A 24,717-nucleotide genomic window follows, 5' to 3' on the forward strand; every position below is an offset into this window, starting at 1 on the left:
TCAGAAGTAAGTTAGTGTATTAGGTTTCTACATGGAGCGAAGTAACTTATGTATGGAGCGAAATAACTTATTTGATGGAGCGAACTAACTTTCGAGTGGAGCGATCTGACTTCGGTATGGAGCGATCTGACTTGGAGCGATCTAACCATGGAGCGATCTAACCGGATACCTGGATAAGTTTGTCGTAACTTTCAACTTATATTTCTCATAACAGAGAGATGCACAATTTTCAAAGCCTATCAGTTAGCTCAATTTAACTTATCCTCCATCTTTACTACAAAGCTTTTTTTCTGCCGAAGGGCTGAAGCTCGAAACGTCAGCCTTGTAACTCTTTACGGTGGCCAATTTACGACATCAACTCAGTTGCCTGATAGCAAATGACCTTCTTGCACAAAGCATCGAACTAAGCATGTCACTGAATTTCTTTGAGGTCTCCAAGAAAGTACTTGAGGTGTGAAGGGAGGGAAATAGTGAAAAGTGTTTACTGTCATTTTTTAGCCAATATTAATCTTTTTGATCGATATACGTTCTTGTATCACAGACTGCGGAAACTTTTTTTCACAACAATCAAATAATTTTGGTCGAAAATATTTTGAGCCGGGGCTTATAGATTGTGATTTCGATGTCCTCCAGTAATATCTAAATTACATTCATTCCTTACGAGTTACGTGAAAAAAAATCCGTCATCTTTTCTGCATATGTTACGCGTCAGTTGTTCAGCTGGCATCTGTTGCTTTGAAATATGTACAAACAGTAAAAGTGAGAAAAAAATGAATAATTTTATTTAAATTACCATATGTAACATATGTTGAAACCTTTTACCTTTAATGAGATGGTCGCGCCAGGTATGTTATAAACGTCGTCTAAATGTTTTCAAATATATTTTGATCGCAACAATTTTTATCACGTAAATGAATTAAGAAACCAGCAAGTTAATGTTTAGTATTCGTTTATCTTTCTCGAGTTTAATCTCCGGTTGTTTCATTGAAAATCGTATCACAGACCAGGTAATGCACTGATCAATTCGAAGCTTCAAAACCCACCTCGCTAAGCAACGCACAGGCATTTGACAGTCGTCCATACCGAGGGAGGGGGGAAATTTCGAACCCTTTCTATTTGGTAGGTCGGATTAGATAATCGCTCATATATTCTTTTACGACCTGTGTTTGTTTTTCGAGTTGAAATCTGAATGAAGACCCATCCAATTAAGGTAGGTTTAGCGTTAAGATCAATCGGATTAACATTCTTTCTCGGAATGAGCTCGGTTGTATTATTCGGTTTGGCCGATTGCTTATCGATTTCAAAAGATCAACCCGATGTATCTACTAGCGACTAAATACAGGAATGGCTTCGACTTGTAATTGGATGACAAAAATAGCAAAAGTTAAGAGGCGATCTCTGTAAGAGCGGTCCAGGGTATTTCGCATCGGAAAAAAGTTTTCCCTCAAACTTTGCCCAATAAACTATCTTTGGTAGCAAGTAAATGAAACCAAATTAGTTTCTGGAAATACGTTAAAATAAAATTTTTAGAGCTCTCAAAAGTCAAAGCTGTTAAAGGCCCTTTTTTGACCTCTTGCGACATCGAAAATTTCAAAAGTTGAATAACCTGGTCCTCCTATCACACCGCATGCAGAAAAAAATCTTATGTATTTTTATAACTGTGTGATATGTTAGGTGAATAAAAAGTATGCCAATTTTGATATTTGTTTATTCAAGGGTTCGTCATAATTTATTTAAAAACACTCGTTAGACAGCTTTCTGAAATTGGTCAAAAGTACTCTTTCCTTCTTAGTTGATATTGCTCAAGTCCAGACCAGACCATTAAAAACTCCGCTTGATTTCTTCTAATAAGATGTTTGGCTGCAGAAAAATATAAAAACATCTTGCACTTATTAATTTTGTTCGCCGCGGTGACTTCAAACTTTCAGCGATTTTGCTAGCGTGACAGCCGATTATGCAAATTAGTTCATTGAACAAACTCCGACCGTTTTATATAAGTAGCTCAATAAATCTTAGATTTTAACCATTTTAAGTTGAAAAGATAGTAGGACAGAGCTTTTAGACTACACCGATTGATACTCTAAACATTTCAAAAGACCAGAATTTGACAAATTTTACCCTCTCGTGACGCAAGACGTCAACAACAATGCATCGAATATCATAATTTGATTAGCGCTCGCCTAACATTTTAATGGCAAACTCTTTTTTAAAAATTTGGCTTCTGCTATTTCATGCATATTTGAGTTCTGACAGCTTACGCTATTCAAACCTGTACGAACATTTCAGAACCAAACAACAGGATTCTATTTAGCGTAACCGGCGATAACAGCACACACTGAAATACACCTTGACCAGTGACTCTGTCACGTAATTCCATCGCATAATTGTCCTGAATACCTCTCAAGTCTAAGTAAAGCAGCGATTGCTCGAATTTCTAGCTGACAGGAACAAATGATATTTGGTCGTCACACCTGTCTGCATAGCAGTCGCTGTTCATAACTTTGGAGAGTTCTTGTGAAAAAGGATATCGCATTCGCTTAACGGGTGAACGTCAGAGTAAGACTGCATTACAACTCCACTCCAAAATCATTTCCTCCACTTTTTCTAGAAGTGTTGTCTTTGTATCTCGCATTTTGAATGCGAGCTCATAATGTTTGCACATGTCTCTTAGTACTTTGACTTTTAGGCTGGGCAACCTTCACCCTCTTGCCAACGAACACACATCATAGACATCAAACATGATTGGATGTTTCAGTCCTATCTCATCCATTACTGTGTTCCTGGCCTCTCTCAAACACGAGTACTGCCTGACGGTTTGCGAAAGCCGTACACTTGCACCTCTCGTATGAAGAGCTCATCCCATGGAAAGCTGTGAAGCACTTGTCAAGGGTTCTGTGGCCACTGCAACCAGTTCAGTCGAACCCTCTAATGACAATGACTGAAAGTGATGAACCCACTCCCTCTTCACTTTGCCATAAAGACTTTCAGTCATGCTCGCAGACACAGGACTTACATGATGAAATACCAAGTTCATATGGAGCTCAAGGTCGGATTCTGTGACGCAGGATTTTTTCAACAGGCACCTCACTCTTCGCCTGTGCCCTTGCCTTCTTTATTTGTCTATCGGAGAGGTTTTCAAATGGCTGATGCATGCGTTTAAGCTCGTTGGCTGAAAATCTATCGGCATAAATACTCAGTATTTGAGTCCTAAGTGATTTTGTGGGAGCATTCTGATAGGCGACCGTAAGGGTTTGAAGGCCAACATCAATAGCTGCCTTGCACTTCTCTTCATGGTCTACGACCGCTTGGAATAACGCTTTTCCATCTCTTAGAGCAATGACATCGCACACCAGCTGGCACGCTTCCCCAGCTTTTTGAACAAACTCAGGTTTTTTGGGAAAGGAGCATTTTTCCCAACAATCTACTTGGGATTCCAAATGTGTAATCCTGGGCTTTTGTGCAACATCGGCGAGGCTATCAATATATGCCTATAAGACTTGAATTGGATCTATGCTAAAGTTCTGAATAGAACTGTCTTAAAGACAGGTGTGCAGAAAAACTTTCTCTTATTCCTGTCGACTAGAATTCTGATCCAAAAAATGATGTTATCGCTGCTTTATTTAGAAAGGAGAAGCAATTCAGGATAATAACGCAATTGAATTACGTGACAGAGTCACGATTCACGGTGTATTTCAGTGTGTGCTGTTATCGCCGGTTACACTAGATAGAATTTTACGAGAAGTCAAGGTGTCCGTCATGGGAGCGTATGCCGGGCGATGGATGTATCTCTGATATTGCTGAAGAAGATGAAGATGCAGAAGAAGGAGATGGCGACATGGAAGAAAATGATGATGATGATGATGATGAGTCTGTTGAGGACAACTATGACAATGATTTCTATGAATGCGATGACCTTGATGAAGGTAATAACTAATACTCATGTTGAAATTGGCAAACTCCAAGCTTTAATAATGCACTTTGCAATAACTATAGTGATCAGTTTGGAAAAAAAAAACTAATTTCAACTCAGTCACCTGCTTTTGTTGTTGTTGTTGAGGCAGGCAGACATTTGAATATTTAACAGCAGTTGCATCCAATCTTGGCACCCTTGCCCCATGACACAGTCATATATGTGACATATTCATCTCTAAAGTTTAAATGAATGGAACAAAGAAACAAAGACAAATAGACAATTCAAAGGACTGGTAAAGATTTTCTTTTAAGTTACTTCCCAAGAGTATTCTTGTTAATGTGCATTTGACTTGATGAACACAACTCAATTTTTACTTATGCCTGTCTTAACATGATATCAACTTTTGGCTACGGCACAATGTAAGGGAAATAAATATGCTATAATGTTAAAATGTTGCTTTTATATTACAGCAGGCTTTTCTGATGGTGATGATGATGATGGTTCTCAGTCACTGATCAGCACAGCTGCTTCCTCTCGTGTGTCTACTGCAAAAAGTAGAGCATCAAGTGCAAGACCAATGATGTTAGGTACTCGCAGATGGTCTGGTACATTAGGATCATCAAACCCAAGTTCTGCATCATCCAAAAAAACAAATGCGTGGGCATCAACAGGTGACGATGAAAAACAAGAGAAAATTCCTCCTCTAGTACCCAGCCTATTTCCTCATATATCTCCAACCATCTACTTTTCTGTGGAGGGAGAAAAAGGTAAACTGAATATAAAACTGTGTATTTTACACTTCAAGGAGGTATTGTTTTCTCAGCGTCATAAACTTTAAACCTTTACACCCTAACCTCAGTATCTATTTTCTCCATGCTCTTCTCTCCACATTTCTCAGGGTGCTGGCAAGGAGAATTTGTTTAACAATCAATAGTTTCTTTAGTTGGTGATCACTTCCTTTATTCTCATGACCTTAATGTTTGATTCAGGGCTGATATTATAGGGAGAAATTAGATGCTGGTCACTCTTAGGGGCAAGGGTCAATTAAGTATAAAAATTTGTTGAAGTTTATCACTTGGAATTGCAGTTCAGAATAATATTCCCACAGCACATGCATGATTTTATTGTGATATATTTTAGTAATTTTATCCAAAGTAAGTTTAAACTTTGTACAAGTAGATTCTTAATTAATGGTCTTCATTGTATAATTATATGATTTTCTCAATCATATATTTAATGTATAAACAATCAACTTAGATTAGTGGGATTCAAATGAAGATGCAATCATGAAATGACCTTGTGGACTGGACATTGAATCATTATTAACATGTAATATAAAAAAGTTTTTCCAGCCTTTTTGTGTTATGATATTGAATGTTGTCTTGTTATAGGCAAGTGCAGTTCAGCAGCATGCAGTCATGTATGGTGTTGAGTACTAAAATCATGAAACACAAACTGAGAAGCAAAATATCATTTAATCTGAAGAAAAAAAAGGAATGTCAGTTTTTTTTCCCTAAGCATTTAATGTACAGTGTACCTGTATACTGAATAAATTTGCTTTGGTAACTTATGTATAGTGTATCTCTATGATCTTTTGTAGTGGGTCAACTTTCACCTGAGGTGCGAAAACTTCTCCGATGGAAGATGAGTTCTATAACACCAAATGTTATCAAGCAGTGTATTGCAAGAGCTGGCTTTAAACCAACAAAGAGTAAGTTGTTATTCTATTACTGATTTTACTTATACAAGTAGTTTCCTTGCTTGTCTGTTTTAAGTGCTGTAAAGTAGTTTAGATTAATATGTGTATACAATTGCATACATGACATGTTGTTACTGTACATCAGACAGCAAACGTGAAATAATTAATCTCCCTATTTTTGTCTCAATGTGTGGCAAAACTGGTTTGGATATGTGCTGAATGTCTTTATGTACACTGTAGTTAGCATCAGAGAGCAAGCTTGAAAGAGATTTTCAAATCTTTTCATTTGCCCCATTGTCCTGAAAAACTAAAAAAAGTTTTTTATAACATGGCTGTATAAACTTGCTTTAATATACTGATAGGGATGGTGAGGAAGACTGTATGCTAATGTTTTTTATCACAGTTTTGTAGAAGCTCCTAATATAAAGGTATACATCTGTTGGTTTCCATAAAAAGAAAGGAAGAAAGGACTGTATATCTTCTGACTCCTACCCTTGCGAACTGAATTCCCAGTTTTCTGGGAATTCCTAGGAATTCCTAGGAATTCCTAGGAATTCTCAAAAATTCCCAATTATGCAAATGATCCTTGCAAACTGAATTCCCAGTTTTCTGGGAATTCCTAGGAATTCCTGGGAATTCTCAAAAATTCCCAACTATGCAAATTAGCTCTGATTTAAAAAGCTTGGAATTACTGGGAATTTCTGGGAAAGGAAGACTCCAGTTTTGTGAGGACTTGAAATCCCTAGGAATTCCTAGGAATTCTCAGCTTTACAAACTACCTATAATTTAAGAAGTGTGGAACTCTTGGGAATTTCTGGGAATTGAATTTGAGGCAATTTTAATACCCTGAGGTCCACATAAATTCTAAGAAATACCTTGAATGTGAAGGTTTTAAGAAAAAGAGTAATTTCAGAGGCTTAAAACTTTGGCTCAATAAAAGGTATGCTATACAAAACTTACCAAGAGATATACATACATGTACATGTTTATAACTTAAAGATCATGAAATTTATTACTCAAACTAAGTTTTAGTAAATCTTTACATTAATATGGATTTTCTCATGAACCAGCTGTCAGTTATGTTAACTAGAAATTGCCAACTTCCACAATAATTAACAATAATTACATTGTTATCTTACTTCCCTAACCTACATTACTGGTTGCCTTTGTTAGAAAACCTTGGAACAGTCAAGCTTAGTTGCCTCCAACGCTGTCAGAGACTTTTTGTTGACAATACTTTTAGTAGAAATTTCATGCCTTAGACAAACAAATTCAACACCTAATTAATCTTTCTTTTTTCATGATTGTTGTTGCTGCTTTTTTTTTCAGTTTTTTGCTCTATTTTCATGACTAATTGCTGTAATTTGTTTTGCTGTTTTTATTCTTACAAAACATTTTTGTAAGAGTTCCAATACTTGTGGATCATCCACACACTTTGCAAACATTTGGCATGCAGACAAGACAGAGGTAGTCAATGTTCCCTTTGAGGAAAAACACCTTTTATATGACGTCTTCAATTTACTTTATTTGAAACTCTGATCTGAAAATATTTGTCAACAAGACTTGTTAGTAGTGAGAAATACCAACTAAGTTTCCTTTCATAACTTAATTTCTTAAATGTCCCAATCGCTGGATCTCCCAAAAAACATTACATCTTTTTATTTTTGGTGCAAATTACAAGTCCTTCTTTATATAAAAATGAAAAGTGCAAGTCACATTTCAATTATAACAGCTCTTAAGTTTACTTGTTGTTCTTCTCTGTCTGTCAGCTATCAACAAAATTGTTTTATACTTCGGGCAGTGCATAACTATTTGTGGACCAGAGTTCCAACGCACCTCTGTAATCGCATATAGCTACTTCTGTCTCTTGTACAAATGTTTCTCCTTTGTAAGACGCACTCTACTCTGTTGTCAATACTGCTTTAAGTTCAGTGGAAACGACTGACTGAGGAATCGAGATGGCGGTGTTGGAACGTGTTGCTGAACGCTTTCTACGGTCAAGCTTTGTAGATTTAGGTACTGGTACACTGGGATCATCTATGTATCTCTTATACTTCCGAATGTGGTATCCTTCTTTTATAAATATGAGGGTAAAAGACGATTTGTAGTCGCATTCAAAACTGTGATTGGCTTGTGTTATTTCTCACCTTTGCCACTAACACAACTCAAGTGAGTTTCGAGTCTTTGTTTCTTCGACAACTTTCGGCCACAAATTGAGCATTTGTAATACGATCGATTCTTGTCGATTATTTCTACATAGAGTGAGCTCACATCTTTATTTATATCACCAAGCTATCCATCTTCTAGAAGCAGAGAACCGGTCGGAGAAGTCAGAATAAAGTTGGGCACTTCTCCTAACACTGCAATCGGCAAGCCAGCGGATTCTCTCTGCTAGCCAATGACAAGTCCTAGAAGATCCACGTGATCATGCCCGTGATCGGAAACAAAGAAGACTCCATTTGGCGCTCATCTTTGAATGTACTTTTCATCGGTTGATCGCTTTTCTCAACTGTTTTGCTTAATATAACATTTCTAAAGATAGCTTTTATTGTGGTTCAATGGGAAAACGAGAATAGCGTGAGTGTTGTAAAAGAAAAGAAAGTCGTTGGCGCCGTGGAGTTAAAAGAAGGGACAACAGTTGACATATTGACTGGTACAAACAAGGGTCGAATGGCCGTCTGTAAAGCTACGATTTTGAAAGTTTGAGGTGAGTAAAAATTGCGATATTCGTTACGTGATCAAAATCTTATAAAAGAATAGATGTAGCGGGTTGAATTAAGCTTACATAACGCTCGGCGCAACTGAAACTAGAATAATTCTGAGAATCGAATCGGTCACTTGCATGCCGCAGTTTCTTAAGCTTATTATGCTTTACAATGAAATAAACCTATCAGTAAGGTTTCAAGATTCCTCTAGTCACGTTTGGGAACATTCAAGATTCAAAATAGGAACTGTTATTAAACAAACCTTAGTACATAAAGAAGCCCTCCTTGGTAAAAACAAAATAATGTATTCAGCCCTTTTTTAGTAAAATCCATGAGAGAGATGTACTAACTCCAATATGAAAGTCACTCAATATAACAGAGATTTCTAAATTTGAGAATCCAATGAATGCCCTTTTCCTCATAGCCATCTTAAAAGCCTGGTCTGAGCTTTAAACATACATATTTTAATATATTATTTTTTTTCAAATTCAGATGTCAAGGAATCCAGATACAAAATGGTCAAGGTTCTTGTTGACAACCTCATTCAAGGCCAACTCATTGTGAGCCCAGGAAAAAAAATACAAACAGTACAAACAGCAGCTAAGTTTGCAGTTTAGGATAACTTCATTCTAATTGATTGTTACGGTTACAACAAGATTTTAATCAAAAAATCAATTTTATTTGACTGTAATTAGCCTCTTCACTCCCAAGAGTGCTTGGTTTTCAAATATAACTTAAGATATTGTATTTTATGGAAAAGAATCAACAGATTTTATTCACAATTTGTGTCAAACCAAATTTAATGATTGATTAGAACTATTTTATATGAAAAGCTGTAATTGAGGATTAATCCGTATGAAGTTTTCAAGAAAAGAAAAATAAATCAAATTCCATCCTAATATTACCACACATTGATGTTAATAATTAATCAAAAACAGTTTACATGTAAGCCTTAAATTAAGCTTCTAAATAAATTTCATTGAATACTTGAATTTTAGCTGGGTTTTTTTAATTTAAAGTATTTATTGTATATCATTAGCCTCAAATTTTTGCTTAAAATTCCCAGTAATTCTGAAACATTCCTAAAAATTCCCAAAAATTCCCAGAAATTCCCAGAAATTCCCAGAGATTCCTAGGAATTTTTTAGATATACAGCTTTTCAGGGAAAGTCATTGGTTCTCTGATTTGGAATTCCTAGGAATTCCTAGGAATTCCTAGGAATTCCAAGTCCTGTTGGCTATAAACTTGGAATTTCTGGGAATTTTTGGGAATTTCTGGGAATTTCTAGGAATTTCTAGGTTTTTAGAACCAGAGTTGTTATGGTTGGGAATTCCTAGGAATTCCTAGGAATTCCCAGTCCGAATTTACCGTGAAAATTCACACCTTTATTCCTAGGAATTCCTAGGAATTCCTAGGAATTCCTAGGAATAAATTCCTAGGAATTCCTAGGAAAATCCTAGGAATTCCTAGGAATTCCAAAAGCCATTTCGCAAGGGTACAGCCCATTGCCTTTAAGTTTCTTAAAATTTATTTTGTAGTCAGGTTTTCCTGTAAGAATTAGTTGTACATGTGTACATCTCCCTGAAGATGCCTGAGAAAGGTGTTTAATAAAAATATTCATATTATTACATTTTGATTAATGTCTACTGTTAAGCAGGGAATGACTGGCTGGGATACTGGGGCAAACACATGAAAGCAAACTGTTTTAAAACTGTCAGAGAATATCAAAAGGTAAGAAATCATCTTTGTTCTTACATGTTTTAAGTAATTTACCAGTAACACAATTTTTTTTCTCCTTTTTTGAATCTGAAAAAAAAAATACTTTTAGGCTTAAAATCTTGTAAGACTTTATGAATCTAAATGACCAGTCTGCAGTAACTAGATGCCTACAGTTTGTAAATAACTCTTAATTGTGGGTCACATAATAGAGGGTTTGTTGTCCCATTTAAGGCAGTAAGTTTTAAACCAGGATGGACAGTTTGACTTTTCCTCGGTTTCTCTTGAAGTGCATAGTCATATAATTATATATATATATATATATATATATATATATATATATATATATATATATGTATATATATATATATTAGGGATTACATTTTGAGGGGTTTTACCTCAGTGTAAGAAAAAACTGAAGGAAAAAAATATAAACAATTATAATGGTATGCAAAACTACATTAAGCTTAATGAAAAACTATTGGGTAACCTTTGGTTAGCTTAATCAAGCTTTGAACAACCCAGCCCAGAAACATGTACTGTTGTGTAGCCTTGCTACTATATGCATGTACATATATAACTGACATGTTCTTTAGATAAATAGGAATGCTTTCAGTTCTTCTCACCCAAGCTTCAGTGCCTGAAAAACAGTTTGAGCTCACCAAAATTTAAAGATGCAAGGATAAGTTTGAGAGCTCATCACTCAGAAAGCACGCAAAAAATGTTACTAGCTGGTACTATAGCTGCATGGTCATGCCAAGTTTTTTCCTTTTAATGTATAGTTCATAATTATATTTTTTTTTTTCAGGTTAACCACTTTCCTGGTACATTTCAAATTGGGAGAAAAGACAGATTGTGGAGAAATCTCTCCCGAATGATGGTGCATCACGGAAAAAAAGTATGTTCATCAGAAACTATTTACATGTGGTACTTTAAATCATTTACAAAGAAGCTGGGTTCTAACAGAATGTGAAAATCTGTACACTTAATCCTTTAACTCCTAGATCAAATTTGTAACTTCTGTCAACCATACAATTCTTTTAATGTTAGTTCAGAGAATTTATATTCTTTATTTTCAAGCATCATGTAATATCTGGTTGATATTATATTGATATTGTAAGGAAAATTCTGTCTTGGTCATTCATGGGAGTGAAGGGTTAACTGATTTGTGACAACACAAGAAAGGAAAGCAATCATAACCCCTTTTAACCAGAGACAATTTATTGGTACATTTTTTTGGAAGCCAACTCTCCTAGACTATCTGGGAGTGTGATGTAAAATGATTCCCTACACAGGGAAGCCATTCTCAGACTGGTAAAATCTGCACTGAAAAATCTAGGATTCTGCATTTGAGGATGCATGGTTGCATTTTTGAGATTTTCTTTTCTTCTCTTTTTTCTTTCTTTTTTTTTTGCAATTTGGGGATTTTGTGAGGCCATTTTGTCAACCCCTGAGTTCACAAGGGAGATGCAAATTTTAAGTTAACCTAGCAGTCAAAAACAACTTAACATTGTTGGAGTCCTGTCACACCCCTTTTCCAACCCCCATAATTGGAGATGTGTTTAGTTTAAGTCAAATTGTATGGTGTAGAGCAAATTATAATGCAGAACATCATGTACTGATGCCAGGTGTTGAGCTGAAGTCGAGGAATTGAGCTCATTTGACTTAAGCTTGTATCCATAATGATTTTGTAGAACATCCCTCGACTAACTGGCACCTTTGTTGACATTTCTACAGGATTATGGTTTTGTTCCCCAAACTTATGTTCTGCCTTATGACATGAAACTACTGAAAAGGGCTTGGGATGATGCCAGCAGTCGACAGAAATGGATTCTCAAGCCAGTAAGAAGCATTTTCTTGCCTTCGTTATATCTAAAAACTCTGGATTAATCTAACAAGGCTTAGTTTAATTGTGTGCAGTTTTGTGACACTACTGTAACATCTTCTCTGGAGTAGTATCAATGTTTTCCATATAAGCCAGTTACTAGTAACTACAATTTCAAGTAAAACATCATGCTGTTGCCTGTTAAGGGTTTTTTGTGTTTGAATGGTCCCCTTTTTGTGACTGCCACTGAATTTAAGGTATTTCACTACTGCGCAAACTTGAGCTGATCTTTATCACAAGGATCCATACTATAGCCTCATGTGCATATGTTATAACCCTTTTGGAGGTATGAAGGGTGACTAACATGTCAAGACTGCACTTAATCAACTAACTGGCAAGTCTTTGATTTGCATGGTATCGTTAGATTTTTTAACTCTTTATCTCCCAAGATCTGATCGTTTATTCTCCTCTCCAGCTGCTACACATTTCCTCTTATATCAGTTATGAAAATTTAGTGTTAGATTCTTCTGCCTGATAAGTTGGAGTTTCTCAATACCTGTTTAATTTGCAGGATAATATATGAATATCATAGGAAGAAGTTCTTTGTCAATCACCTCTGAGAGTTAAAGGGTTAATCTGATTTTTTCATGTACAGCCTGCTTCAGCCAGAGGGATTGGAATCCGTGTCATTCACAAGTGGAATCAAATTCCAAGGAAGAGACCTGTTATTGTTCAGAGGTATGCTGTATATCTCCCTCTGAGTTTATTAAACTAGTATGTAACTCATATATGTACTACTCAGTATTGTAGGGATAATACTCAACAATAGCAACCTCAATGCTCTAGAACAACCTCCAGAGATTTCAAGTCCAGAGTTTCATTACTCATGGGTGACAGTCATCACTGCGGGAAGGCTACTGTGACTGCCTTTCTTCCCACCCACTTCCCCAAGAGATGAAGCACACCCCCAGAATGAATTCAAAGATTTAATAAGCTGTAATTCTCACATTGCTTCTGCAGTGGTACTTCCTTGTTGAATTGTAATTTAGCTGCACAGTGCACAATAGTTGTTGTGGACTATAATTGATTAAGCTCTGATGACTGAGTGAGCACTAAACATGTTCGTAAAAAGACTAGTCATTAATAATGGTTGTAGGACTTTGTGTCATCAAATTCAGTCTGTAATCATACGAGTGATTTACAAAATCGGACGACCCCAAAGTGCAAGTCCGATTTTTCACTCACAAGTATGGTAACAGACAGAATTGGATGACTCAAAGTCCTGTTACTAATAGTTATAATTTCTGAAAACAACAAATACATTTAGGACAAATATGTGCAGGAGAGACAATGTTTAAGTGGAAAATTCCAAAACTTTTGGAAATTCCACAATTTTCCTGGGATAAGTGGTTGTTGCTATGACTATTGTGATCAATTCTGTGATTGGTGGATTTGACTGAAAGGACTAAGCATGGTTGGCTGCTTCAACTGTCAGATTGCAGGTGTCTGATTACAGCCAATTATCCAATTACAACTGTATCTACTAATTAGTGAAGAATAAAGCAGCTAATTCACCAATCACATTTGAAGAAATTGTTACAATTTGATTAATATTATCATTGTTGTGATTTTTAGGTACCTTGCCAAACCGTTTCTCATCAATGGAAGCAAGTTTGATCTTCGAATCTATGTCTACGTCACTTCATACGATCCTCTGAGGATATATGTCTTTGAAGATGGGCTTGTAAGATTTGCAACATGCAAGTAAGTTTTCAAAGACTCAAGTATGACATACAATAAATAGATGTGTGCATGGTTAAGTAGTTGTGAAGGTTAATTTGTCCAACGCTACACTGTACACCTCCTAAGATTCCCATCTCCATTTTTGTTTTCAAGGTACTCATCATCCATGAAAAGTTTAAGCAACAAGTTCATGCATCTGACAAATTACAGCATCAATAAAAAGAATGAAGGAGCTTACCAAGCGAATTCAGATGAAACTGTTTGTCAGGGACACAAATGGTAGGTTAAAGTAGTGTTGTTCATTCACTTGTACATGTACTTACTGTAATAAGCTTAAACCCCTAAACCCTAACAGTGATTGGCTTCTAATTTCTCCTCACAGTATCAGCCCTGAATCAAATGTGAAGGTCATGAGATAAGGGAAATGATCACCAGTTTAAGAAGCTCCTGTTTGTCAAACAACTTGTATTCTCATCAGTACCACAGGAAATGTAAAGAGAACAATGTGGAGAACGTAGTTACTAATTTTAAAGTGTAAACGGTTAATTTGTTCATCTTTGCAAAGAAATGTGTTGGGGTAGAGCAAGCTCAGTACAGACGATATTCCGACGCCGTCGTCAAAAAATTATTCTTTCTGTCAGTACTTCCAAGTTATGGTACATTTTAATTTGGAGTACATTTGTATTTAATTTGATTGCAACCTTTCTCATAGATAAGCTGAAAAATAAACATTCCATTTTGCTAATTAAACGCGACGCTTCTGTTTGTAGGAGTTTGAAAGCTCTTTGGGGTTACATGAAACGCATGAACATCAACCATGTTCATGTTTGGGAGACAATAAAGGATTTGGTTGTCAAAGCTATCATAGCGTAAGTAACAGAAAATGCCGTTGTTGTAAAGTAATACTCACTGGAAAGTTAGTAAAATCCATCTTGACAAGTACAGCTGCACAATAGTCCATAGGTTCAAGTTTCTTTAGTAACTCGACTAGTTTGAACTTGCGTTAGTTTGGCCGTAAAAGGCAGAAGCCGCCAGCATTATGGAATGAGTTCCTGCGAAGATGGCGTAGCGGCAAAAACAAGATACCGACACGTTACTCATCAATTTTAACGTTTTTTGAGCAGCAAATGTCTTATTACGTACGGAGATGATAACTTTGAAAACTTTGTAGATAATAATGAACGCATGTAAATTATCACTATAGATACATTTTTTGTCGCATTTTGCTGAAAACTTGAACCCTGTCATTACACTGTGCTTGTCAAAGAATCTGAAGGTCTATTTTTATTGATTTCTACATTTTGACCATTTTCGCCGTTTCTTTAAATCTTAACATGCACAAGAAAATTTAGTGAAATTGAACTTCTTGATGTGAATGTTTCAGGTCTGACTCAGCGGTAAACACCATGGTGAAACAGAATGTGAGAAAAAGGTAAGAGACTGCAGTTGGTCTTGAACAACATTTGTGCATTTTGAACAGAGTTTAGTTATAGTACGTACGCTATGATTGGTCTATTTACCGGGCTGTTTATGGCTGTATGCCCTCCTCAATTCAAAATTTTGTTTGAATTGATATCTTCGCGCACTATTTGAATCCAAAGATGTAACAAGTATAAATATTAACCTGATTTCGAGTGTAATTTGGTGCTCATAAGCACGAGTAAATTTTTCAAAGACAACAGAATTGCATGAGCTCATAGGGCAAGTGCTATTTGTAATCTTTGAAAAATTTGCAAGTGCTTATTACACCAAAAAGAAAAAGTTATGAAAAAGAAAAATTATATAATTACTTGGTTAGTAATGTACTTGAAAAAACACTGCAGAAAGTCGAGACAAACGAAATTTGAAAGCGTGCGCGCGCCATTTGTAACTTGCACTTGTGCTACAACTTTGCACTCGTGTTACATGAGAATGCGCTCGTTTTCAGCTAATCAGAAGCGTGTATTTTTTTTTAATGCACTTCGTTAATATCTTACTAAACTCGTTTTCATGGTCCGTACGGTAAGTTACAAAATCCGTTTTTTTTCCCCGCTGGAACATCTAACTCAGTCAGTATTACTAACTGTAATATCTTTTCTACCATCTACAACATTGTCTAGATCTTGCTGTCATGAGCTTTTTGGATTTGATGTCATGTTGGATGAGACCCTTAAACCGTGGCTACTAGAAGTGAATATATCTCCAAGGTAATTCACGCATTTGTCATGTTCAGAAATATTGACCACGCGAGAGATATGTATCCAACTCAAAAATTTTCATTCTTAAGGGATTGTAGTTCTATGGTGTTCTTGTGAACCCATTCAAATAATTGTTTTCGCATGCAAAAAAATTTTTTTTCCATGGTCCGCCAGACATTGGAACATAGTAAGGGACAAAAAGGCTGCCATTTATAATTTTTCTCATCGAAAACGAGGATGATTTTTAACTTATTTTTCAAAATGCTTTTTAATGCACATCTTGTGTTAATTGATTTATTGCGGGACATTTACGAGCATTCGTTTTGTTTACTCTTTGTCTGAAGTGCAATAAGATGCGCAGCAAGTTGTGTAAAAGGGTGTGCAATAGGATGCGCAGTAAGATTTACAATTAGGTGCGTATTGAGATGCGCAGAAAAATGCGCGTTCGTTAATCGAGTAAACTTCGTCAACTTCCTCCCCAGTCTTCACTCCACCTCTCAACTGGACCGTAACATCAAGGGACAGATGATGAAAGACTTGTTAAACCTGGCAGGGTTTTGCATCCCAGAAAACCTGATCACAACCTCAACTTCAAGGTCAGTCTAACTATTGGAATATCAGAGAGAAATTGAAATTACGAGCTATTTGCAAATGATGAATAGTGAGGCACTTGACTCCGCCAACATGTAATTTTTCAATATGGTTGCATTGTGCAGCGCACATATGAGTATAATGTATTATGAACGTGAAATTCCTGTTTGGTTTCAGCACTAGTAACATGAACCAGTTTGTTCAAGATAAAGCTGTGACGGGTCTTTCTTCAGATGAGAGAGGAAAGGTGAATATATGTTATGGATGGCAAATACCTACAGATATTTAGAACAACATGTTTTTATGTTGTTTGCCAGTCTTAATTTACTGTGACAACGTCATATATATAATGGTAATAGGACCGAGTGGAGTCCAATTCGGTCGGTAATCATACGAGAGTTTAACAAAATTGGACGACCGCAAAGCGGGAGTCCAATTTGTCAATCAAGAGTATGATTACAGACAGAATTGGACGACAAGAGGTCCTGTTACCAATCAGTCATAACGATTACAATTTCTGAAAACAACAAATACACTTAGGTCAATTACCTCCAGTGGAGACAACGACTAAAGTAAAAAAATTCTGTAGTATGGTAATAGCCTAGATTTATGTTTCAAGAAGTGAAATAGTTAGACATGCTCTATTGAGTGCTTTTGTATTGGAGATTGTTGCTGACTTAATACTTCTCCTGCACTGACCCCAACATATAGTTTAATCATTTTTCTTATGAGCCCGCCTTACGGATTATTAGAACGTACAAATGATGTTAAAAAGTACTGACTATAGATACATTCCATTATTTGCGACAATGTAACAAGGAATTGACTTCGAACCAAGTCAAACTGTTCTTTTGTGTGTCGTCTTAATTTGTTTAAGTGTTGGACGTTATTTTTCTTGTGTTTCAGCATGCGTTTTATGTTCAACGTCACCTAGACGAGGTAGGAACACATTTTACAACGCTTCCCTTCAAATTCCTTTCTTTTAAATGATTGCATCTAGAAATCCCACAATGCCTTTATTATTGAAATATCTTGCTGACAGTTACACGACATGTTTCATGAACTCGAAATTACGCCGCAGAGAGCGCTTAAAATCTGCATCATTGGACAACAGACACTTGACCCTTTTATTGGCTTTTCTAGGATGCATCAGGATGAATTGCGTCAAAACCCAAACGAAAGTTACCACACAGCCAGTCAAAAGAAAGAAATTAAAAAAAAAGAAAATGTCGCAATGAACTAATAAGACAATTTACGGTGAAATCAAAGAAAATGCTTCGAGCGCGGAAAGGCAAAAGGGACCAAGTAGTTGGGATTTGTGTTAGTGAACATCAGCATCTTGTTATTCAAGAGAGTGTCGAGTTTTCTAAAACAATCACATAGGCTGTTGGAGCTTAAGAAACATCAGTTTAATCCAATGCAATCCCCAGCTGCGTTCGTCACTTACTTTGGATTACTCGAATTTTGAATTTATTGGTAAGAAATTTTAATAATACAAACTTGTAATCAGTTCACTTCTCTTTCATTCATGTCTTTTAGCGCACGAAACAGTCAATCCTTGACATCTTAACACCAGACGACATTAGAATGCTTATGGAGACAGAGGATGAGGTACACTATACATTCGAATTTTTGAACAAATTTTACAAAGTTTATTGCTTATTATGCGTGTGTGAAATAGAAAGGTGAATTCATTTTATCCTTTATAAGAGAATGCCATGCATTCGAGAAAGTGAAACTTGCCGTAATGTAGCATAGCTCGAGCGTTTCTATTTTCCCTCACAGAATAGTCGAAGAGGATGCTTTCAAAGAGTTTTTCCATCCATGTCGTCCAACAAGTATTTAAGATTCTTTGAGTCTCAGGTGAGGATAATTTTACGTACAAACAGTTATTACTACCTCATTAAACTACGGGCAGTCCCTGCTTGTTGCCGAAGTCCGTCGCGCGACCAAAAGAAATCAGAGAAAAAAAAGGAAGATTTTAGCGCGCCGCGCGGATTTATGTAGTAGCTACTACTTATAGTGTGTGCCACTCTCAGAGGTCCGAGCGGTGCGCCAACCATTTTCTTTCAATCACTTTTTTTTTTCCCCGAATGGTGCGACGGACTCCAGCAATTTTGCTCTCTTTTAAAATGACTTTCTCTTCCCTTCATCCTTGATCGAATTTTTTTCTGCCAATTTCCTTATAGAGATATTACAACATTTTGTTGGACGAATGGACAAGAAAATACATGAGAGAAGGGCGGAGCACAGTCCTGGGTAAGTTTAAATTCAGGTAGAAAAAGCTAGGTCACCGTAATGTATATTCGGAAAAAGTAAACTACGTTATTTGCAGTCTATGTATGTATTTGCGATATTTAGACTGGCTGGCTCAGTGCAGCTCAGAGCTGGTTTAAATGGGGGCCAGTTTAAGACCAGACCACTACACCGGGAGTCGTGCGATCCACAACGTGAGCTGAACAAGTGTAGTCCGTGTCACTCTTTAAAATTCTGCGTCTTTTTGTTGCCCTTATGGTCTCAAGTTTTTTCTTGTTATGTTTCTTATGATTCTACGCTGTAAATGTTTATTAAAATTGGTCTTTTTTCTTACACAGGAATCGCTGTTCTCCAAGCACTTGGTGAAAAGAAACTTCATATTGGGGCAACCTCGGATCCAACACATCAAGTGAGGCTTAATTTTATTAATTGATTTATTTGTTTTCGCAAAGAAAGTAATCATTCCTTTAAAGATTTTGAAAATAGTTCGAAATTCTATTTGGATTACTGACAGACTGATTGACGACTAACTGATTGACTGACCGACTGACGGCTGACTGATTGACCGACGGACTGACGACTGACTGACTGACTGACTGACTGACTGACTGACCAGCTGTGTAACCGGTTAGCTGGCCTGCTGACTGACTGACTGACTGAGGGACCGACCGACTGACTGAATTGATTGAATCGGATCCATCAAATGAATGGTTTTATCAAGTGACTTATAGACTGAAGAACTGACTGGCTGATTGATTGATTGATTGATTGAGTAATCGATTGATAGCTCGATCACAAGATTTAAGGCTTTATCGATTAATTGATTGAGAGACGCCTTTTCCTCACAGTGGAATTGCCCTCAAGGTATAACGTACAGGTCCTCTTCCGCTCCAGCTCTCAGTTTGGACCACGGACTCATCAAATCAAGGTCGGTGTAAAAAATTGAATTCCGACTTAATGTCGATTGACAAAAACTGCATATCGCTGTTTGTTTGTTTTGATATTCCTGATGATAACATTTATTTAAAGTCAATTTATAGGTTGCCCTCAGTCTGAAACACCATGTCACTCTCCGTCCATTCTCAGTGTTCTACATGTTCTTGAGCGTTTCTTCTTTCTCTCAGACGCTTCTCAGCACCAGCTGCGAGAATAAAGGAGTGGAGCAACTCAAACTCTTCATCTACTTCTATTAGGTACATGCTGGAAAGGTGCTGCATGGTTTTTTGGGATTGGCGCAGTTTCTTTTATGTTGACTTTGGTCCTTTTTCTACGATGGGTTCTGATTATTCTCCTCCGTGCTCTGCACTACTTCACACACTACTTCCTTTGTTGTTCATCCTTGTTCCTCAGAAACTCATTCTAAGCTTGTTTAAGCTTTTTTCTATAAGCTCTCTTGCCACTCTACTTCCTGGTTTTCGTGCTCAGATATTTGAGTTTGGTTGAAATGTTAAGCTTCTTTCTTTATTGCACTTTCAAATTGTCTACAAGTTCGTATTTGCTATGTATTTACCCTGTAGTCCGCACACCTACTTTAAAAACTACAACAGATCCATTTGTAATCAGAAGGACTCATTTCTCGCTTTAAGCTCTGTTAGTTGATTATACTGCTCGCGCTTTTGCGAATTGAGATCATCACTGATTGTTTTGACTTTATTTTTCCTTCCTCACTGTTAGTAGGCTTTCCTCTGCTTCTTCAACTAAGACTGTCAAAAGGTATTATGTCAGCAATTTTTCATGTTCCTAAACATGTCCCATATGAATATATCCAAATTTGGTTGTACTACCTCAGCGCACTCGTTGCGTGAAAGTCTTCAAAGTTCAGTCTTAGTCCGGTTCTTTTCTCCCATGCAATTATTTCTCTCCCCTTTTTCCATTTCTTACTTTTCACCTTTTTAGGAATGGCACAGCTTCCATCTTGAAAAATTCTCCGCGGAGAAAATCAGCTGTTACATCATTTAAGGGCAAAAGGTATTCTTTTTTCTCCCGGTCTTTCTTGGGACACTGGAAATTCATCACTAATTTCACATTACCTGTACGCATCTTTGCGACGAGGAGTGAGATTCTGATCGCACATTCCAGATTATTGAAGAGCTGAATGTGAAGAAAAGGAACTATCATGATTCAATACGGTTAAGGTGCACGCGTTGTATTGACAGATTGTTACAGAGGAAAGTCATGAACAGGGTCATATCCAGGGTTCCCCAGTTTCGAAACATCTCTTTGTAGTCTAAGTCTGTTATTTTTCTCTTATCCTCAGAAGAGAAGTATCCGCATGGCAAAATGTGACAGTGACAAACGAAACTTTGGGAGAGTTCTCTGTTGTTCTTGCTGAACCTTTTCCTACTCCTTAAATTTTGGATCCTCATTCTAGTTTGACGATTTTTCTTCTACTGTACTTTATTACTAATCTCGACTTCAATTTCTTTACTTTCCTCTTTTTTTGCCGGCCGATACCCGGAAAAAGACGACCATCCTGATGTTTTTCCTTTTTCGTCCTCTCTTACCCTTCCATCTTTGGTACTCTTCTCTGTCTTTTCTTTTTGTTGTCCTCTTTTCTCCTCTCTTTATCAAATAGAAAACTTCGAAGAACTCCACGATGTAAGTCAGCTCCTTCTTGTAGACGTAAGAATAAAGAAAATTCTGAAAGCTCTAATGAATCAGGGTAATATATAGTAACTTTCACTTTTTGTCTTCATCTTTTTCTTTCATTTCTACATCAAAACTCTAATCTCTCTAGTTCACTCTACACCTATTTTAGCTATTTCGTCCCATGTTCCTGTAATTTAATCGCTAATTCACAACTGACAATCAATGAATTTCCATCAATGAATTTCTTCATCCGCCTAAGTGACAATCTTGAAAACTGTAGTTTAGTTTTAGGTGTGCAAAGGTGATCTTAATAGAAAGTGGCACTTTGCTATACAGCCACATATTCTCATAAACACAAATGCACTTATGAAGTTTTTTGATCATTTTACCCCAATATTTACCCTAACCTGTTATCATTTGACAGTCGTTGGGTTAGGGGAGGGTTAGGAGCGTATTTGCTCAGATACCAACAGTGATTCCAAGTTCAGTTTTAAAGTGACAAAGATACTTATGTAAAGCGAAACCGGTTTCTTTACTGAAACGACGATGGCCATTAAGGCCCAGGGTGACCATCAGACCTACAGCTCAAACTTCCGCCAACCCAGGAGATCTTAGAAGTTCATTCTAGGCCACATATACCATAGCAGTTTCAAAAGTAGCTTTCTGATATTTTGTCACAGCCAGCACTAAATAGTATTGTGTCAAGAACCGTCTTTTTCTTTCCAGTGCTTCGGCTCCGGTGCTTCTGCCTAAAATAAAGAAGAAGTCAACAAAATCGCACACATCCAAGGTGGGTTTTTCTCAAACTTCTTGTAGAAAGTGCAATCTCTCTTTACTGAATACCCCGCTTATTCCATGGGAAGTCACTTCAGTTTTTTTAGCTCCTCCTCACGATACATTTGTCTTGCTACAACTGAATAACATACACTTGATTTCTACTTTGTATTTATGTTTATCTCCTACGTTAAACTTGTTTAACTCAATCGTCTTTAGTTTGGCTCCGTCCTCGTAGTTTTTCATCCTCTTCAAACATCGTGTTTGATTTCCAGGTCAGCCATTCAACTCTACAAAATCGCTCTAACCTAGAAAACTCTAACCGAACGTGCAAGATTCTTAGGGACTCTTCGCGCCGACTGACCTTACCTCAGATCAAAGAGCGTGAAGCAGTTAAAGCGATTTGTTGTACGGTTCTCTGTTTGTTAGTACTAACAGCACTGATTAAAACTTCGAAGAATTCATTCGCACCGTAAAAATAGTCAGTTAGCCACACATTCAGTTAGTTTACCGCTTACACAAGCCGTAAAGCAAACGAACCAACGGTCTAGCCTCGGTGAGGGTTACGGAGCTATTTTATGAACACAGAGCATAACAAATTACAAATTTTTTTCGTTATGAACACAGCCACGCTAACGCGCTGCCCTGTAGCTTTTATTCCAATGTTTTGTGACATCATTATGCAAAACTCATTTTATGAAGACTGCCAAATATTAGCTCGGTGAGATTTAAAAACGATTAATAGGTAATGATAAACCCCGCTGGAGCAAGGAGGGTAGAAGGCATTTTCCTCTTTTCCACTGGACCTTCTCATCACACCTCCGCCCACGGGTTTCTGTGATGGCCACCAGCGCCACGAGGAAGACTGGAGACCAGTCAAACCTTGCATAGGGTAATTTAGTATTATCAGTTGAATTGATAACGTAAATTAGCCACCGTGATAACATTTCGAGAATTAGCCCTTCATCAGAGCGAATGGAGGAATTGTGGGTTGTGTGTATGTGTTTATATGAAGACCTTGCTTATGCAGACCTTGCATATGCAGACCTTGCATAGCCTAATATACGTAGCCTAACATATCATGAAAATGTTATGCTTGATTTTCAACTTATTCTTTTTTTTCATCAGATGTCTTCCAGCTCGGCCACATCCTCTGAGCGAAGCCGGCAGATGCTAAGAGCTCGGATGAAATCGAACATCTGACTAGTGCAGGATAGAGGGCCGCTTACTGTGACAACAACTACCATACCCTCTCTCCCTAGAATTAATCCACAGCCAGTGTGTATCGGAGGGGAGGGTGAAGAGTGCATCCAGAGCCGACATGCGCATTGCACGATTGAGACATGCCCACAGAAGCGAGTTCTTCATGAATTGTTGATTCATCTGAACAGACTCAATTTAAGCTCAGATAGATATGCTTGAGCGTTAATTGATTCATTTCGAACTGCAAGCGTTCTTGTAATATAAATGTACATATTCATATTTTACGTATACAAAGAGCGAAAAGTGAGAATAGACGTAATTTTCATGAGACATTTAACCCGTTTGGGGTTAGAGTAAACGTGAATATAATGTTTAAAAAAATCATCACTCTACCGAAGTTCTGTTTGCAGATCTGGAGCAGAAATGTTTATAGCCAAAGCTTTAGAGAACTGCAATAACGAAAGAAAGGTATTGTTGAGATGATGATACCTTATAAATAATTATTTTTTATTCATAATTTCCAAACACCGAATTTTCTTCATGATATTGATCAGATGTATATAACAGTAAAAACTTCTTAATGCTTGTAAATCCAATTTCCATGATTGACACAACTTTTTACCATATTCTATCTATTTATGTACTAAATGGCAAAACAATTTCCACAGAAAAGGCTACTAATTGATTTAACTATGAAGGAATTGATAACGAATTAAAAACGCTGCATTTCATCGTGAAACATAACTGAAAGATAACTTCAGTTCTGTTTTTGCTAGACCCAAATGGTCCAAATAAAACATAAACATTCCAAGTATCTCTTCGGAGAATCTGAAATAAGACTAAAGATAATTACAGAGCAAACAGCCACAAATCAACTGTCTGGAAAGACATTAAAACCGCATTGCTGACTCACAGCGACACCATCGGTGCTCCTCCTAGATGCGGTTCAAAGGGAAAAAGGGCCTCCTACCATTGTTTCTTTCTTACTCTGGGGAGTCCCCTGGCAAGCCTCGATCTCGTGTAGTAGACCCAGTTACCTTGGCTCCCGCACGGCACGCTTTCAAGCATATTGAACGTGTGCTTTCATAAGGGTTGACAGAACGGGAGTTAGTAATTGGAGTAACTTGCACGGCGTATGTTAATTCCAAGATTTGTGTTTTGTATGATAATGATGGTATAGACCCGGGTGCTTTATTCGAACAACTTTTAACTCCGTGCGAATAATATAACACAATTATTTTAACGAATAAAAACGATTGTGAAGAAGCGTTCGTTGAACTCTGATGTGTGCAGGGGAGAAACAGAGATTCCGAAATGTGTCCATCGAGAAACAAAAATGGATAAGCTTAACACTCAAGTCTCCAAAATGGTTTACCTGCCAAACCCTCGAACGAAAAATGGAAAAACAAATGAAAAACAAAAGTAAAAAAGAGTAAAAAGAATTAATCTTGTGCATGTTGTTAACTTAAACTTGTGACGTTACACGAAGAGGCTGACCGGATCGAATCTCCGTAACCGGTGTGATG

General features: G+C 37.0%; 1 protein-coding gene across 2 annotated transcripts; it reads left to right on the forward strand.

Moving 5' to 3' along the window:
• Nucleotides 1-2,412: 2,412 nt before the first annotated feature.
• On the forward strand, nt 2,413-24,400 carry LOC136283983 (tubulin monoglutamylase TTLL4-like). 2 transcript variants are annotated; one of them, XM_066173627.1, is made up of 22 exons: nt 2,413-3,923; nt 4,384-4,680; nt 5,514-5,624; nt 9,972-10,048; nt 10,842-10,931; nt 11,771-11,875; nt 12,514-12,596; nt 13,494-13,622; nt 13,755-13,880; nt 14,372-14,470; nt 14,986-15,033; nt 15,701-15,787; nt 16,261-16,374; nt 16,547-16,616; nt 17,276-17,308; nt 17,909-17,980; nt 18,155-18,232; nt 18,559-18,628; nt 18,964-19,034; nt 19,474-19,553; nt 21,941-22,004; nt 23,117-24,400. In XM_066173627.1, exons 1-22 carry the CDS (start codon nt 3,767-3,769, stop codon nt 23,189-23,191), a joined length of 2,136 nt encoding a protein of 711 aa, XP_066029724.1. In that variant the 5' UTR covers nt 2,413-3,766; the 3' UTR covers nt 23,192-24,400. The 2 variants fall into 2 exon arrangements, with proteins under 2 accessions (XP_066029724.1, XP_066029725.1); XM_066173628.1 differs by having other exon boundaries at nt 2,414-3,923; nt 9,975-10,048.
• The last annotated feature ends 317 nt before the right edge of the window (nt 24,401-24,717 follow it).

This window comes from Pocillopora verrucosa, chromosome 10 (genome assembly GCF_036669915.1).
Source record: "Pocillopora verrucosa isolate sample1 chromosome 10, ASM3666991v2, whole genome shotgun sequence".
NCBI lineage: Eukaryota > Metazoa > Cnidaria > Anthozoa > Scleractinia > Pocilloporidae > Pocillopora > Pocillopora verrucosa.